General features: G+C 39.7%; 1 protein-coding gene across 7 annotated transcripts in view; it reads left to right on the top strand.

The window, feature by feature from the left end:
* Window positions 1-19,208, top strand: part of LOC149310975 (AT-rich interactive domain-containing protein 1B-like) — a 488,779-nt gene that overhangs the window by 319,190 nt on the left and 150,381 nt on the right. For all 7 annotated transcript variants that reach the window (XM_089530142.1, XM_089530140.1, XM_089530138.1 and 4 more), the window contains exon 6: window positions 16,965-17,208. In XM_089530142.1, coding sequence (XP_089386268.1) covers window positions 16,965-17,208 — 244 coding nt within the window. The remainder of the gene's footprint in view (window positions 1-16,964; window positions 17,209-19,208) is intronic.

Genomic DNA, 19,208 nt, shown 5'->3' with positions numbered 1-19,208 from the left:
TCCCATTAAATACAATGGATAGTAAAATGGTGCCCCTTATATATATTAAAAATAAATAAATAATGGAACCCAGGTGAAAATCAGGGAACCCTCTGTGCATCCTTCTAGTAGATCCTATACAATGTGTCATCTATTTATACAGTGCACCCTTTCTTTACACAGGGGATCTGTTCTGAACTCCCCTGTGTAAAGCGAATTCCGCGTAAGCTCGAGCCCCATTAAAATGAATGGGGCTCGTGCATGGGGTGCAGTGATGGATGCGCGCCATGGGGCCGTGCCCTATTTTTCCCTATGGGAAACGCCACCCCTTCTCCCCGCGCAGCTTTCAGCACATGCTGAAAAACACGTAAAATGTGCATGGGTATGATGTGGACACACTGTAATAGATGATACTGAGCATCACAGCCATAATTATTATAGGGTCTATCTGCTATAGTACTTAGTGTAAGGTTCAGTATTCCTGATCAAAATTAATGGCAGTAATTTAATACCAAGGGCACTATCATAATTATTGCCTAGGTACAGCTCTGATCCATATGGTTCCTTCTATTTATATTTCCCCATTCTCCCATATGACCACGAGAAGAACCATATTTTTTTATTTTTTTTTTATTTTATTTTATATATTGTCTGGTCTCTCTGACTGTCTCGTGCATTCTGCTCCCACAGAGGTCAGCCACAAGCTGATGAATGCTACAAATCCCTCTTTTCCATGTTATGGTTAATTACTATTTCAAGACATACAGATTGGGTTGCAAGAAATAATAATGACAGTGCAGTAACCATTCATATCCTTAATTCCCATGTATTTTTCTAACCCCTTTTAAAGCCATCCATGTGGGCAGCCACTCTGACACCTTGTAATCACAAATTCCCTAGTGTCGTCCCATGCTTTGTCAAGAAGTACTTCCTTTTATCTCTCGTGAACCTCCCATTATTTGGTGTCATTGGCTGACCCCAGGTTCTAATAAATACTATGGGTGGGAAACTTCTTGTTAGAACAGCTACATACATAATTTTATATGCAGTTGCCCCTCCTTTTTTCCTGGGGATCCATTCCAGACCCCTTCGCAAAAATGGAGTTTCGCATATATATTCAAGCCCATTGGCTTGGATATAGGTGCAGGCCCCATTCATTCTCCCTCTGTTCGTCCCTTGCACATAAGTGAATCCGAAGACTGCAAGAACAGAGGGAGGACTGTAACTTCTGTCCTGTTCCCACTTACCCAACCTTTTGCCAAGCTAAAGAGGACAAACATTTCTCACTTCTTAAGTTGCTGTTTGTTTGTGACTACCATTTTGTAGCCATTATGACACCATTTTTGAGGAGGATGGCCAGGATTATACAAAATACAGTATTCCAAATGCAGTTACAGTGTAGTTTTTTGTAAAGGCATTAAGTTATTGGTAGTACTAATTTTGTATTGTTTTCTTAATGTTGCCTGACATGGAATTTGATCCTGTACAAATCTGATCTTGGAAGCTAAGCAGGATCAGCCTTAGTCAGTACTTGGATGGGAGACCATCAACAAATAAAAGGAAGGAAGTGGCAAAACCACCTTTATGGATTCCTTACCTAAGAAAACCCTATGAAGTTCATGTGGTCACCATACTGTATATTGACAGCCAACTTAAAGACAGTGTGTGTGTGTGTTTTCACCACATTATCCACTACAATTCAATATCCCTTTTCTATTCCATCACTGCCAGCTTCATGAGCATGCACATGAATTTCAGATTTTGTCCCACTGTGCATCACTCTACACTTAACACTTACTTGCTTACTCCAAACTGCATTTGTCCTTTTAACACTCATTTCCTCTATTCAGGAAAAGGTTTTCTTGACTCCTTTTCTATGTCTTTTTTTTAACTATTCTAAATAATCTCCTCTTTTCCAAATACTGCTATTATCTTTGTCTTCTTTTACTGCAACAAAAGTAAGTTAACACTAAATGTCATTTTATAATTGCAATAATGATCACACAGCTGTGCTTTCTTGGTATTATAATGGATGTCAGGATCACTTTAGGAACTCAGCTTCATTTTCTGCTCAGATGTAATTCTGATGACCATTATTGTAGTAAGAAAGTACAGCTTCTTGTTCATTATGGCTGAGGTCTGTCAGAGGCTTGTGAGTTACAATAAAGGCCAAAGTGAAAGAGCATTACAGTTCTGGCTTAGTGTTTATCTAAAATTCAGCTTCATCTGGATAATGTGTATTTGTGTGCTGTGTGTGTGTGTGTGTGTAAAAGCACATCCATCTACCCATTCACACGTGTGCACTTTCATTTCCCAGGCTAAGAAATGCTTTCTTTCTTTATGAGCATGTGAAATTCTGAGGAGCACTTACACTTAAATGAACCTGCAAGCAGCCCATAGAAAAGCAAGTGCCTGCAGCGCTAATAATGAGAACTGACAAGGCAATCCTGCTGTGTTTATTTATGACCTTCTGCCTCTGTTAGCTCTTGTGAGAAATTCCTCTCTAACCATAACAATATTGCTCTAGTTTGGCACTATGCTTAGAAATCCTATGGAGCCCTGAGGCCGACTAACTGGCAGTGGTTCAGCTCCTAGCAGATTGGCGTGATTGCTTCTGATTTTACATAGCTTTTCATTTTTATTTACCCCTTTGCTTAATTCAGGTCTTGCTTGTTGCTTCCAAAATGTGTTAATTTTGAAAAACTAAATAATGTGGCAATTTATTTCCAATAACTAACATTTTGACTATGGATAGTTTTTTGCTGTAATACTAAAGAAAGAAATTGTTTTAAAAGTTTCATTGTTATTTTTTTATTTCCAAAATTATTCTGTAAATGTCACTTTATCTTACATTGAGATGTCCTTTGTTGCTGAGTCTTTCTGCTTTAAATATATGTTCATTCTATTTTAAAAAATCAAAAGTAGATATGTCATCTGGTCTGTTCACGCTTCTTGTAAGATCGAATCAGTTTGTTTTGAAAACAGATGGTCATTACAATTTCTTATTTTATTAATATGATCGGGCATTTTCAAAGTATCTAATTCTTTATGAACCTCAAAGTCTCTGGGAAGAGGGTCTCTTCTCACTGAATTATGCAGAAAATCATGGTTCACTTTCAGTAGCACGAATATACAGTAATTCAGTTATCATTTCACTATACAGTACTCCTGAATTTATTTTCAGTGCTAGGGTACAACAGTAGAGGAATACAGCACTAATGGAAATGATAATAGTTCTTAATCTTGAATATAGTCAGTTTTTCTGTTGAATATTAGCCAAACATATATTTAAAAAATGTCTGCAGATTATAATATCTTTGAAAATTCATATGCACTATTTCAGATACAAACCAGTACAATCCTGTATAAATGATGTTTTGGCACAAGAATGCTTCTTGGTGGTGTTGTACATGTTTAAGCATATTTAGGTAGTTCTGGTTCGGAATTGTAAGTACAGCATGGCATCCTTTTCCTTCTAAACATAAGGCCTGCTCTCAGTAGGTATGACTAAAAGTCCCTTCCTTGGCAGCTTGTTCTAGAAAAATAACTCTGCCAGGAGGAAATGCATGCTCATCTCAAAAAGGAAAAAAATATTATTCATTTTATCCCACCTTTTTTCCAAATAATGAGACTCAAGGTGGCTAACGCCTTGTTTGAAACAATGCAAATTAACAGCAATACAAAAGTGCTAGAGCGTGTGGTGGCTTCTCAACTCCAGGTGTTTTTGGATGAGACAGATTATCTAGATCCATGTCAGTTTGGTTTTGAGACAGAAACAGCTTTGGTCACCTTGGTGGATGACCTGCACAGAGAACTGGACAGGGGGTGTGTGTCCTTGTTGGTTTTGCTGGACCTCTCAGTGGATGACCTGCACAGAGAACTGGACAGGGGGGGAGTGTGTCCTTATTGGTTTTGTTGGACCTATCAGTGGCTTTCAGTACCATCGACCATGGTATCCTTCTGAGTTGCCTCTCTGGGATGGGGCTTGGAGGCACTGTTCTACAGTGCCTCCATTCTTTCCTGGAGGGGCGCTCTCAGAAGGTGGTGCTGGGGGATTCTTGTTCGACCCCTTGGCCATTGGCTTGTGGGGTCCCTCAGGGCTCAGTCCTGTCCCCCATGCTTTTTAACATCTACATGAAACCGCTGGGAGAGGTCGTCCAGAGTTTTGGAGTAAGGTGTCACCTGTATGCTGATGATTCCCAGCTACAGTATATCACTCCTTTCAACCTAACTCCAAGGAAGTTGTTTCTGTCTTAAACCAGTGTCTGGCCACTGTAATGCACTGGATGAGGGCAAACAAATTGAAGCTCAAGACAGAGGTGTTCTTGGTCAGTCGAAAGACAGATCTGGGAATAGGGATTCAGTTTATATTAGATGGGGTTTCACTCCCCCTGAAAACTCAGGTTTGGGGTACTTCTAGATTCAGCACTGAACCTGGAAGCCCAGGTATCAGTGGTGACCATGAGTTCCTTTGCACAGCTAAAACTTGTGCGCCAACTGCACCCATTCCTGAAAAAGTCAGACCTGGCCACGGTGGTACATGACTTGGTTACATCCCATACAGTAATTTGGATTTCTATAATGTGCTCTACGTGGGACTGCCTTTGAAAAGTGCTCAGGCACATCAGCTGGTCCAAAGAGCTGCAGACAAGATGTTAAATGGAGCTGGCTATAGGGTGCATACAACTCCCTTGTTGCAACAGCTCCATTGGCTGCCTGTCCATTTCCGGGCACAATTCATAGTGCTGGTTTTGACCTATAAAGCCCTGTACAGCTTGGGTTCAGGCTATTTGAAGGACTGTATCTCCCTGTACGAATCCCCCAGAGTATTGAAATCATCGGGAGAGGCCCTTTTCTCTGATTTACCACCCTCTCAGGCATGTTTGGTGGGAACAAGAGAGAGGGCCTTCTCTGTAGCTCCTCCCAAGCTTTGGAACTCCCTCCCTAGGGAAGCCAGGATGTCTCCATCCCTGCTCTCCTTCTGATGGCAGGCAAAGGTGTTTTTATGCCGCCAGGCTTTCGCATGACATGGAAGCAGCTTTGTTTTTGTTTACAGAGTTGTACATTTTAAATTTTAATAATTAATGTTTTTAATTGTTTAATGGTTTTTTACACTTTGTATTTTTAATGTTTTATACTGTTTTAACTTGGACTGTTTTGTTAGCTGCCTTGAGTCCCTGTGCTGGGAGGAAGGTGGGATATAAATAAACATAATAATAATAATAATAATAATAATAATAATAATAATAATAGCATTAATAAAAGTATAAATATAATTTAAAAACAATTAAATAATTATGAAGTTAAAACACTAAATATTAAAAGTATGAATGCATTAAAAGACTATATACTATACTAACCCTAAAACAGAACAGCACAGCAGAAAAAAACCCAACCCCAGTTAGTTTGTAAAAGCTTGACAGCACAGAAATATTTTGACCTGCCATCAAAAAGAGAACAAAGATAAGGCTAATCTGTCCTCCCTAGGGAGGGAGTTCCAAAATCTGGGAGCAGCCACCAAGAAGGTCCTCTCCTTTATTCCCACCAAAGGAGCCTGAGAGGGAAGTGGGACAAAGAGTAGGCCCTCTCCAGACAGATAGTCTTAAAGCTTTCATTGACTTATAAAGGGAGATATGGTCTTTCATATAACCTGGATCCAAGAGAAGACCTCACCTGTCCTTATCTTCCATTTTTAATTTTAATCAATTTTTCAAAAATTGTAGAAAGGCAGGTTTATGCACATTATGAGTAAGCTTTCCCACTCTGTCATTAGAGATTAAGGTTCAAGGATCCAGGGATTATGATTAAACATGTCTATGCATTAGGGAAGAAGATAGCTGTCTACAGAGCTTGAATTGGAAAGGACATTCTGGAGGCCCCCTGTAATCCCTGTGTTTCTCTATTTATTTTTTTGTCTGCTGTACAGGAAATATAAAACTCTTACCTCATTTGCTGTCTAGACAACAACACCAGTAAGGCCTTTGAGAACATCTTGACATATACTGTTAGCTGTTGAATGTGCCTTCACTCCGCATGTCAACTTATGGCAACCCCCATGAATTTCATAGAGTTTTCTTAGGCGAGGAATAATCAGAGGTGTTTGCCAGTTCTTACCTCTGCTTCATACTAAAAAAAAAAGTGGACTTAGCAGTTAGATGATTTCAAAGCAGTCTATTGTGTTTTTTCTCTCTTAGTGTGTGCTTACCAGCTAAATGGTCAGCATTAAATGAACATTAATTATCAAATGTGCTGATCGTGATCTCTCTACCATTTCTATTGGGATATATGTTGTGTATGTGCATACTCCGATACACATAAGGCAAAACTTTCCCTCCCAAAGGAAGTCAGACTCACTCCATCCCTGTTGAACTTCTGGCAGATAGCCAAAACAGTATTGTTCCTCTGGTTTTAAAAATATTTTTTAACAACTGCCTTTTGAAATTGTTTATAATTTGTTTTTAAAGAATGTATTTATCTGTTCTGTTGTACATCACTCATAGAGCCACATTGGACAAAAAATGATACGACACATGGGACACCACATTCCAGGCAGCGTATTTCATTGTCAAACAGTTCTTACCATCAGAAATTTCTTCCTAATGTATAGGTGGAATCTCTTTTCTCCATTGCTCCATGTCCTAGTCTCTAGATCAGTGGAAAGCAAGCTTCCTCCATCCTCAGTATAATATGCCTTCAAATATTTAAAGAGGGCTATCATGTCACCCCTTAACCTTTTCTTCTTTAGGCAAAACATACCAAGCTCCCTAAGCCGTTCCTCATAGGACATAGTTTCCAGATCATTCACCATTTGGGTTGCCCTCCTCTGGACACACTCCAGTTCAGTGTTGCCAACAAGCCTCGAAGATAATTCCCGGAAATGTTTGTCCAAAACCCACTGAATCCCCCCAGATCACACGGAATATTCAGTCACAATTCCCGGAAAATTCCCATAATGTTACAATGGCAGATGTTTTGCAAATAAACGTAAACATAATTGAATAAAAATAATTGTAACTTATTTCAACTCTCAAAATCACCATTGAACCAAACAAAGAATGTTTCAGTCCTTTTAAGGTATTTATTTTGACATGAAGGGGGTTCAGGAAGCTTTGTGCCAAATAGAAATGTTTTAGGCTGCAACCGCACTGCAAAAATAAATCCAGTTTGACACCCTTTTAATTGCCATGGCTCAGTGCTAGGGAACCCTGGGAATTCTAGTTTTCGGAGACATTTAACCTTCTCTCTCAGCAAACTCTGGTGTGACAACAAACTACAATTCCCAGGATTTCATAGCACTGGGCCATGGCAGTAAAAACGGTATGAAACTGGGTTGTCTCTGGAGTGAAGATGCAGCCTGAGTTAGGTCCAAGACACACTGCAGAAATAAACCAGTTTGAGACTGCTTTAACTGCCCTGGCTCAGTGCTAGGGAACCCTGGGAAGTGTAGTTTTGTGAGACATTGAGCCTTCTTTATCAAAAAGAGCTCTGGTGCCACAACAAACTACAATTCCCAGGATTCCCTAGCACTGAGCCAGGAGAGTTAAAGCAGTCACAAAACTGGATTATTTCTGCAGTGTGTTTTAGACCTTAGTTATTAAAAATGCTCAAGGTCCAATCCATACTGCAGAAATAATCCATTTTGAGACCGCTTTAACTGCCCTGGCTCAGTGCTAGGGAACTCTGGGAATTGTAGTTTTGTGAGAAAGAGCTCTGGTGCCACAATGAACTACAATTCCCATGCATCTGGGGAAATACGCTTAAGTCTAGGAAAGCTCATGCTGCCAACTTTTCTTTCAGTGAGACTCAAAGGTGATACAAGATCTCTCTCTCTATCATCATCACCATTATTATCATTATTAAATCCAAATGCAGCTGAAGAACTGGACTTAAATTGGCAACACTGATATCCTGTAGACTCATTCTCTGGGGCTGTGATCTGGAAGCGTGGAGGCAATTCCCTTGTCAAACCAGGGAATCCTGGGAATTGTAGTTTGTTGTGACATGTTGAGACTCTGCTTTTACCGGCAGCCAGGGCTCCATGCATGAAATTCTGGGCTTGGTGGTTTGTTGTGCCCAGAATCCCATCATCGCAGGGAGCCTTGCAGTTAGAAGCAGTGCCAAACTGGATTATTTCTGCAGTATGGATGGCAATGGAAAAGAGAACGAAAAAGAGAGCCACAAAACAAAATTCTGGGAAGACAGGGCAGGGATGCCAACTTACCAGGTGCTCTGCCCATGCTCAGAGGCATATTTAATCACTAACACACACACACACACTCTCAGGGACATCACATTCACATGATCACACAGCAGCCACTTTGCTTTCCCCTGGAGCCTGAATGCCTGAGGGGGGGGGGCAATCACTGTCCTCTCTCTGATTGGCTGAAAACTGTTAGTGTGATTCCTCCAAACAGTTGGTTGCTTGGTTGGTTTGCTCTTGCTCGGTCCTCGCTCTCAGAGGGAGTCATTGAGAGAGAGAGAGAGTTTTTTCTCCAGCCCTCTCTCTGATTGGCTGAAAACTGTTACACTCCAGCAGTCTGGAGCTGAAAGGGCCAAAGTCACGGAAAAGGCACTGAATTAGAGCCAGGCGCGAAAATCACACGAAAAGCTCTGAAAAGTCCCCGTTTTCGCGTGAAAGTCGCGAAATTGGCAACACTGCTCCAGTTAGTCAATATCCCTCTTGAATTGTGGTGCCCAGAACTGGACACTGTATTCCAGGTGAGGTCTGACTAAAGCAGAATAGAGTGACACTATTCCCTTGATCTAGACACTGTACTCCTGTTGATGCGTCCTAGAATCACATTGGCTTTTCACCTGCTGATCAGTCAGTTTATATATTTCCTATTCATGCTCTTACTGTGTACACATTCTTCATGAAAATTTGCTGAATGAAGCATACCTGTGTGCTTTCTCCAGTAAACACAGATCATGCACATAAAACAGGAAAGAACGTTTATGCCATTTCAGTATATGATGAAAGATCTTTATGTGGAAGGTGCTACACATTTTTTTAGATTATTTTTTATTAATTTTTAATACAATCAATCTGATTTACAATCAAAATAGTATACAATCAAAGATTCTTAAAACCAGGAGGGGGAAAAAGAGAAAAGAAAAGGAGGGGGAAAAAAGAGAGAGAGAGAGAGAGAGAAACCCACATAAATTGATATACACTAGTGCTCTTCTCCTCCAATCCTGACTGTAATGAATGAATAATAAAAAAGAGGGAAAATATTATTCTTCCATTACAGACCCAACTAAATAATCTTGCTAAAATAACTAATAACCATAGGCATAGATTATTATGTCATTAGATTTCTTATTGCTGAAAAAGTCCATAAATGATTTCCAGTCTTTCAAAAAGTCTTCCAATTGGCTTATCTTTTAGAGCCCATGTTAATTTGCCCATTTGGGCTAACTCAGCAACCAAAGCATTTATGAAAGATTAAGAGATTTAGTGATATATGAATTCTGACTGATTTTTGTAATGTGCTCAGCATTGTGTGGCATGACATTCTTAGATGAAAAGTGCTGCAGTAATTTATTATCTGAACGGCAATACTTCTATACACTTGATAACTGTATTATGATAACTATATGATGAGTGCTGAAGGCAAATTGATATTCAGCAACTAGTGACCAAATGCTACCCAGTTAATTATAGCTGCTATCTTAGCTTTCATTTCTTGTGGGTGTTGTGTTTTCCTTTTTATGATAACAGGTTGGCACAGTTTTTAAAAAAAGCGTTGTTGCTATCGCATAAAGCATCGAATTGTTCCTGTTATTCCTAATGTGGAGTGAGTAGGGTGTTTTCCCACCTTAAATAAGATATCACGGCAATGAGAATTACTGCTGCATTTCGCTGGCTTCAATAGAAATGACTTGTTACAAGTGAAATGTAATCAAAGAGGATTTCTAGGAATACTCTTTGAGCATGTTGCTTTATTTATCATGCAGTCTGCATGAGTTTTTGTCACTTCTCCTCCCCTCCAATTCACTGTTGTGTAACCTTGGGTTTCCTGCCTCTCCATATGCAGTTTACTGCCAACAGCTTCCCCTGCTGACTGTGCGACAATTGCAAATCTGTGAGTTATTTCAAGAGTGGCTCTCCTGTTGAAGCCTGATAAGATCATGTACCATCAGGAAGGCATAACATAATCCTAAACATAACATCATCCTCTTCTTTTTTACCTCTTGTACTTGTCACATGGACAAGAATAAAGGTACATGGATGGAAGTCTAGCAGAAAAGAAGGAATAGCCATAAATGATACCGATACTAAGAAGTAGAAATCCGGAGGGAGGCATCATTTGTTTAGAGTTAAGCTTGTACTTGGAATCTAGCTATGAAAACCGGTCAAGGTGTATCAGTAAAGCATAGGTTAGTGCAGCATTGGAGTAAATGAAGCATTACAACAGTAAAACTAAAACCACTGTGTAAGTGAAACATACCTACGCAGAAGAAGTAATTGTAGCTTCAACTATTCCTATCTCTAGGAAATCATTTCCTCAGCCTCTGCCAGAAAAAGGCAGAATTTTCAGACATGCCTTTGGGGTTGGCATGTGGACTTCCTTTTCTTTAAAAGGATCCAGCAATTTCCCAACCTGCCAAATTTCCCCAAAAAGATAAATATAAATACTATAGCTTGAGGATCTCTTGGCATGAATGAGATGCAGTCAAGTCCCTTTGTTCTTGCAGGCATTGTAGATCTTACTGTACTTATAAAAGAAGAATAGAGTTAGAGCCCTGCTGACTAAATTGTCCTCCAGAGAAATATTAGTTACAGAGTTCTTTGTTAACAAGACTCCTTGTTTAAACTGCTGTGGAACTTCTCTCATTTTACTAGCGTCTTTCCAAACAGTAACTTTGTATTTGATATATTTATGGCAAATAAATTACATGACGGACATATAAAAAAGTATGCACACATAAAGTGGCTAATATGTCCACTGCTATAAAAATATAAACAGATGTTCCATGTTGCAATATTTGCAGTATTGACTTAGTCTGTTTCTGTTAACAGTGGCAACATTATCATGGTATGAGAGAATTTTTACCTTTTTGTTATTCACATGTCTACTTTTAATGTGTGATTTGATGGCAGTATGGTGTAGTGGTTTGAGTGCTGGACTACAACTCTGGAGATCAAGGTTCGATTTCCACTTGGAAGCCCTCTGAGTGACCTTGGGTCACTCAGCCCCAGAAAACCTCATGGTAGGTTGGCCTTGGGATCACCATAGGTCAGAAACAACTCGAAGGCACACAACAACGTGGTATTTTAAATTTGAACCTTTCAAGAAGTCAGAAGAAAACAGTCTAGGTTTAGAATCACATAAAGTGAAAAGGGAAATGCAAAGAACGTTATTTTTAAAGTGTTAATCATTTTGAAGTGTTAGTAACTTGGACATCATAAAAAATGTAAACAAGTTTACATGATTTGTGTTCTTGTGTGTGTGTGTCTATGTGAGTGTAGAGCAGTACTTCTCAAATAGTGGGGCGTGCCCCCCGGGGGGGGGGCGCGAGGCTCCGTAAAGGGGGGCTCGTTTGACCAATTTTATAGACAAATTATACTATTTACAGTCGCGCGGGGGGCACAAAATGTTTTCTTCTTCCTAAGGGGGGGGCATGACAGAAAATAATTGAGAAGCACTGTTGTAGAGGGAGAGACAGAAAGAGTTTGATGATGCTTTATGCATCTTGTTAGAGTTTTTTAAGAACTGTGTAATGTTAATAACATCAGCAATGGGAAGAATATACTCTTTTGAAGACAGGTGATATGATTTTCTGCTTTCTTGCTTGATAACTGATGTTTTTGTTGCTGTACTATCCAGTCCTATCATGAATACGCCAAAGGAAGACCCATTGAGCTCAGTGGAAAATGTGTGTGTTTGTGTGTGTACATGAGAAGTTAAATGAGTTACATAATATTCTTGTATCTTTACGCATCTGGGGAGGAAACCCTGCTGATAACTTGTTTTTTAGAAGATTGGAGAGTGACATGGAGGGGGTCAAAAAGGGCTAGTTTGAAAAGGCATGCACAGCATTTGAAAACGCTGCTTGCTTTTATTTCCCCCTCCCTCCCTAGCTTCTCTTTTTGGACACAATATAGCTGCTTAAGCAGAATGGGCATCACGTGTGCCTCTTTTGATTTTATGAATGAGCTGTGTCAGATTTGGGAGGAAATCCCTCAAAAGCATGCACTTGAGGGAATGCCTGAGACATGTCACTCAATCTGCCCCCACGGGGGATTAGTCAAATAAAAAGTGGGAATTTGACCTGATTTGGAGGGGAGGGGCAGGAATAACCACTCTAGATATATTCCTTTCCTCTCAGCTTTTCTCCATTTGCACATTCACTGAGGGAGCCGAAGATAAATTGTTGCATTACCGTGGGCTCTCGAGTATTGCCTTGATCCCTGAACTACAAATCATTTTATCCTTCACTATGTTACATACTTAATAACATTTTCAAACATTATTTGGCCTTATAAAACAGGTTACCTGCAGTTCAGAAAATGTTATCAATTTCTTGGCTGCTGTCTGAATGGAATGGCTACCCTAAATGCGGTATTGTGCATTATTGTAACATGTTTCCCTCAGGGGCACATGATTTCTTTCTCTCCTTCTATCTTTTCTTTTTTACAATGCAGAAGATTGGTATTCATTTTAAACAACTGAACCTATCTGGAGGGGTTTTGTTTTCATATTTTATTGTATTCTTTGCAGCCTGTGTTTGTTTTTATCAGCTATTTCTGCTGCATTTGTTACACACTTGACTTTGTTCAAGGATGCACTTTATTATATCAAGAAGAAACTGTTACTGTATGTCAAATGTATCTCTGCTTATAGATGAAAGCGGCTTCTGAAAGTCTCATGTAAGTTTTCCTGGATACTAATACAAATTGGGCAGACCATATTGGTAAACAGTAGTGTGTCTCATTCCATGAGGAGAAAATTGTTTAGATTCATGGTTTTATAAATAAAACAAACATAATTTCTTTATCATTTTTTTGTTGTTGTTGTTGGAAAGCATTCCTAGTATGGCAAACTGACAATGGTTGGAATCTAGACATGGGCTGCATCCATACTGCAGAAATAATCTGGTTTAACACCACTTTAACTGCCATGACTCAATGCTATGGAATTCTGGGAATGGTAGTTTTGTGAGATATTTAGCTTTCTTTGTCAACAAACTACCATTTCCAGAATTCCATAGCATTGAGCCATGACAGTTAAAGTGCTATCAATCCAGATATTTTTTCCTGCATTGTGGATGCACTCTTGGTTGCACTTAAAGTAGACCCAGTGAAATCAATGGAACTTACATTAGTTATCTATTTAAAAAACACCGATTCCAGTGGATCACTCTAGGTATGACTAGGTCCCGGGATCCTTTAGCTAATGTGTGCCTATCTGTAAAAGAGAATAAAATCAATCCAAAAGCTGATGCCTTCTGTTTTTCAGCAAATTTGCATGGTGGAAAGACCAGTCTCATTTTGCAACTGATGACATCAAAGGCAATTACTAAAGCCTTTGGGGCCTAATTGGTTTTAGAATGATAACATCACACATGTGCCTGGTTTTAAATAATTTTAAACTATGTAAAGCCAGTTTGATCTATCTTCTTTTAGCTTCTTAAATTATTTCATATATTTGTAGTCCTTCAAAATCATTTGTTTACTGTTTTAAGTTGATCATTATTGTTTATTATTTTGTTGTTTATTATTATTTAGACTTTCAGATATAGGGTAGAATATGTACATATTTCAGTAAACAATAAATAAATTGCAAAGGTATGGAAGTACATATCTGTTAACCATCAGAAATAGCCCACATTTTTATTTACTATTAATAATACTAATGGAAGGAATTTTAACCACATCATGGAAACAAGGTATTGTCTTCTTTATACATCCAAGGGTCCTGTGTTTCTGGAAGCAGTATAACTGAAAGCTGAATAGCAAGTTCAATTTCCCTAAGCATTGCATCCCCATCTCTTATAGTCCTACTTTTGTCACACTTCAAAAGAGGCACAGGCTTTGGGGAAAGTACAAGATGGTAACCTTGCTTAGAACAGGTTTTTAATCACTGTCACTGTTTGTTCTATTGGTCTAAGCCTCCTTTGTAGCTTGCACAGTACTGAAGGGGGAACCTACACTTCAGTGAGTGTTGAATGGCTGCCTTGTTGCCTAGAGACATGGGGATCATAGAGGATAAAAGCTGCTACATTTGGCATTGGCATGTGCCTTTTTACAGATAGGGTTTGTTGTTGTGTGCCTTCAAGTCGTTTCTGACTTAGGGCAACCCTAAAATGAACCTATTATGGGATTTTCTTGACAAGATCTGTTCAGAGGAGCTTTGCCATTGCCTTCCCCCATGGCTGAGAGTGTGTGATTTGCCCAAGGTCACCAAGTGGGTTTGATGGTTGAACTGGAAATTGAACCCTGGTCTCATAGTTCAACATTCGAACCACTAAGCCACACTCACTCTCTGGGAAAGAGTGCTGTCATCTAAGTGCCCTGGATCCAGCTTCCCCATTGGTGGTTCTGTGATGCTGAAGTTCAGAGATGTTATGTTTATTGCAGGGGAAATTATTAAATTGTGGAATACTAAGCTATCGGCGTGAGAGCCAGCATGGTGTCGTGGTTTAAGCATTGGACTATGACTCTGGAAAACAGGGTTCAAATGCCTGCTCAGCCATGGAAATGCACTGGGTGACCTTGGGGCAAGTCACATGCTCTCAGCCTCAGAAGAAGGCAACGGCAAACCTCCTTTGAACAAATTTGTCAAGAAAACCCCATGATAGTGTTGTTGGCAATGACTTAAGGCACACAACAAAAACAAGCTCTCCAATATAAAGTGGTGCCTTGAAATCCAATGTGCCCTAAATCTGGGTTAGCGGTATAAGTGTGTATTTCCCATTAATTATCGCTACGTTCCATCCCTGGTGCATGACAGTAGCTTACATGAACTGGTATAGGCAGAAGTCATGGATGTTTTGAGTACTCTGCATGAAAGGCTATTGAGACGGGAAGGTTCAGGAATGTTTAGGCATCACACACTGAAGTCAAGCTCTCATTCCAAGCTCTCGGGACAATAGCAGTAATGGAATAGGGATGTCTTCTGGATTGGCTGGTTTTGTTTTTATTCAGGAGCCTTACAACAGATAACCTAAAAAGATTCTGAGAGAAGATAAGGATTAATCTTTGGCTCTTCTAATTCTCTTGCTAACCTTGTTGCAGTGTCCTACCTTTTCCCAAGTTTCCTTTTTACCAGCGTTCTCCTTTGTGTGGGAATCATTCAGGCTGCCCTCAGAGACCATCTCTATGTTCCATCTGCCCCAACCCTCTTTTTTTAAAAAAACTGACTAACGAATAGGGACTAAACCATAATGGGATGTGATTTGGGCCTAAAATAAAGTATCAGACACAGATGTACTGTGTTTTGAGCCAAAATCCTATTTTTGAGCTTGCTTTCTAGTTATTTTCAGGAGAAACGGGAGGTCTGGGATGGATAGGAAATGAATCATATAACTGTAGGTGTAGAGGCAGGTTATATGGCATCAGACACTTAGTGTATGAAATCTGTATTCTTTTTCTGGGGCTTGCATATGTTTGTTACTGCACCACAATTGGCTCTTGTGCTGGGCAAAATCCTTGCACAGAGCACAATTTAGGGTGATAGTCATTTTGGACTCACTGCCCAATCTATGTTTTTCATGTGCAACCTGTAATTATAGCTTTCTGTAAGTATAAGCGTTATGACATTATCAAGAAAGGAACCAACCTCTGAAATAGAATAGGATTTGAATTATCTGCCTCTTCTTTCACTGTACCCTCAGCCTTCCCCCTTGCTTACCACCTTATACTCAGATTGTTTCATTCCATTGTATACACCCCTGGTACTATGGTAGTGTTTTCTCCACCTGCTCAAGTCTGCTATAGGACATAGAATCATAGAAGTTTCTTTTGCTGGCGTTGCAGAATTTAACACACCATTTATTACAGCTTCAGTTATTTTTTAGCTCTGTGGTCCAATGTTATAATTCACAGTTATAGAAAATAATGAAATACTGTAAAATCCAACTCTTGAAGCCTGAGGGGTATTTTAAATGGGCTCATTGTGTTTACTACAGCAGTGTGTAAGCAGTACACCAGAGCAAACCTTGCATTAATGTACTTCCACCTCCAGTATGACAAGGGATTAGGGCATTGCTTTTTATACCTGATTTAAAGGTGAATGAAAATATTGTGTTGCAACATCAACGTATTTTAAAACTTTACCTTATATCAGTAGCTGAATAGGATAAATAATGGCACAAAATATTAATCTAATAGACCCACAAAATTAAATACTAAGAACATAAATAAAATGCACAATTGGACATCTGTGTAATATCCTAGCGATCTAGGTGGGTGTCTGGGGAGCTCCATGAAAGATTCACTGAGAATTTTTTTTATCAGTGGTTCACCTTACAGTCGTGCTGTAGCAACAAAAAAATAAGTTGAAGTCTGCTTTTGTTGGCCCTCTGTTCCCTGTCCTGACTCCCTGGAAAGTGAATCTGGACATGGGCTACTTATTTCCCATGGCTTTTTGTGACATAGGCTGCATCTGCACTGCAGAATTAATACAGTTTGACACTGCTTTAACTGCCATGGCTCAGTGCTATGGAATTCTGGGCTTTGTAGTTTTCTGTGGCACCAGAGTTTTCTGACACAGAAGGCTAAATAGCTCACAAAACTACAAATCCCAGAATTCCATAGCACTGAGCCATAGCAGTTAAAGTTGTTTCAAGCACATTATTTCTGCAATGCATATACAGCCAAAGGGGGAAAAACCGATTTGTTTATCATGCCTGGGGCAGTATTTTAATGACACCTGTCCCAAATTGAAAGGTGTTCTATTCCTTCTGATGCCCTGGATGCTTTACCTTGAATATTAGTTTCTACTGCTCTTCTTTCAATTTCCTCCCCTCTTTCTTCTCAGGATTTATCGGGCTCCATTGATGACCTGCCTACAGGAACTGAAGCAGCACTGAGTTCAGCAGTTAGTGCATCAGGTTCTACAAGCAGTCAAGGAGAGCAGAGCAACCCAGCACAGTCACCTTTCTCCCCACATGCCTCCCCACATCTCTCCAGCATTCCTGGGGGCCCTTCCCCTTCCCCTGTGGGTTCTCCTGTTGGAAGCAACCAGTCAAGATCTGGTCCCATTTCTCCTGCAAGTATACCAGGTAAACAGTCGGCTGAATAAATTTCTAGCTGACTTCTAACATGTATGTGTCTCTCTGTGTGTGAGCATAATATTTCCTGCAGCCTTAGTTTATGCCTGTCTTGGGCAAGTGTTCCCTGTTTAAGGCAGGTATTCTGTCATCCATATTAAGCGATGACGACTGGGATAGGATGGAGGAACACCTTATGCCTTTGCAAAGTGGGGTTGTACAGGAAGGCATCTTGACAGAATTCCTTTGTCTCCTGACACAAACCAGACTCTTGTTCTCCAAAGGGGCTGATCATAGATCTGTTTTTCATGCTTTGCCCCGCCTTTCCCATAGACAAAAAATGAGACTGCGAATCTGCATACACCTCCCTAGGAGTAAGCTCTATTGAACACAGTAGTGAGATTTACTGAGAGTAAAAATCCAAAGGGTTGTACTGCATCTCAGTAGCCTTGAAAGTGGCAATTTAACTTGTGTTAAATGTTCTTGTCATATATTCTTTCCTTGTCTTTGGCAAATTGTCTTTTCCTGCCCACTGTACCTTGTTTGTCCTGACCTCAATCCTCTTGTATTGCCTCCTGCTATGTATTACTAGGAACTTCTCCGTGTGACATAGATTGGTTCCCTCAATCATTTTCTCTCTAGCAAGTCATTGTAAAACAAGCAGCTGTTGAGTTGCTGATAGCTATAAGGGGGCAATGCCAAAATGTAGCAGGGGGTTCCTTTCTGGGAAGGCGGTTAAAATAAAGGTGTTATGTTCCCAGGGTTTGTTGGCATAAAAGCATTCTTTAGCACTTCCCTTTCTCAAAGATGAAACTGGCAGCTAAAGTAACATCAACATGACACACACACACACAACACAGCTTCCAAGTGACTGGTTCTGTCTCATGTGATGTGGGCACCTTTTTGCACCAGAGTGCAACTTTCCTTTCTTATATTCTTCATGATCACTCATTGTATGAATGTACTGGCACACGCCTAATATTAGAGCATCTCTGAACTCCATGTATATTTTTCCCTTTGCAGTCTATAAAACTAGGCAGCTATTTCTGATACTCAGTCCACATACTATTTTTATAATGTCCCACCAGTAGCATCTTTGCTTTGGGAATAAAATGAATACTTTATGAGACTAAATTGTCTTTCCCATAAGATATTACACTGCAAGATTTGTTTCTCTGGAGATAAGCAGTCCCTACCTAAAAAAATGTTTTTTTTTTAAATTCTCACAGATATGGATTTTGGGTAGGGGACATCAGGCATTCATTTCTGTACATTGTATAGTTCTTCATTAATGACTCAGGTTTTACTATTACAATACTGTAATGTGCTGTGTTTATTGGATACTAGTACTAGTACAAAGAGATGCTTGTCATTTAGCAGGCTTGATCTCTCTCTCATATTAACTAAGAAATGGAAGCTGACATGGCATATTATCAAAATGCATTGCTGATGCCAGGAAATGTAGTGAATGCTGACTTGGCTTGCCTCCTGGGCCAAAATTCTCAAGTTACCCAACAAAGCAAAAACATTTAAAAGGCTAGGAGCTTATAGTTCTGTGGCCAGCTCTCATTCCCTAATGGGGATAGTGTTAGGCCTGCAGCAAATGCTCCTGTAGTCAGAGAAACTCCCTATTACAAATTCTGATTCTGATTAAATAAAATTGCCTGGAAAAGTTGAGCATTCCCTGCACCACAATATTTAAGGCAGCTAACAACTCTCTAATGGGAAAAGATTTTATGAAATCATGGAGAATTGTAAGTGCAAATTAATTCACCGTTAGATCAAAGAGTACATTCCAATTTCAAAGTTCCCCATTTCTAAAACCAAACACAGCTGTCTCACTTGAGACTATTTATAGCCAAGGGTTTGGGGGGTTTGGCTCTTTCTTTAACCTGCTGTAAAAAGAAATGAGTGAAATCGACATGGTCACCCTTGTAAAATTCTCTGTTTTTAAAAAATTAACTCTGAAATCCTTTCCTGATTTTTTAAAAACCTATTCTCACTGCCTTTGC

The sequence above is a fragment of the Sceloporus occidentalis genome, unplaced genomic scaffold, assembly GCF_023333645.1.
Source record: "Sceloporus occidentalis isolate IW3139 unplaced genomic scaffold, rSceOcc1.0.p SCAF_6, whole genome shotgun sequence".
Taxonomy (NCBI): domain Eukaryota; kingdom Metazoa; phylum Chordata; class Lepidosauria; order Squamata; family Phrynosomatidae; genus Sceloporus; species Sceloporus occidentalis.
The sequence above is the reverse complement of the archived record's forward strand: the minus strand, read 5'-3'. Positions and strand labels throughout refer to the sequence as shown.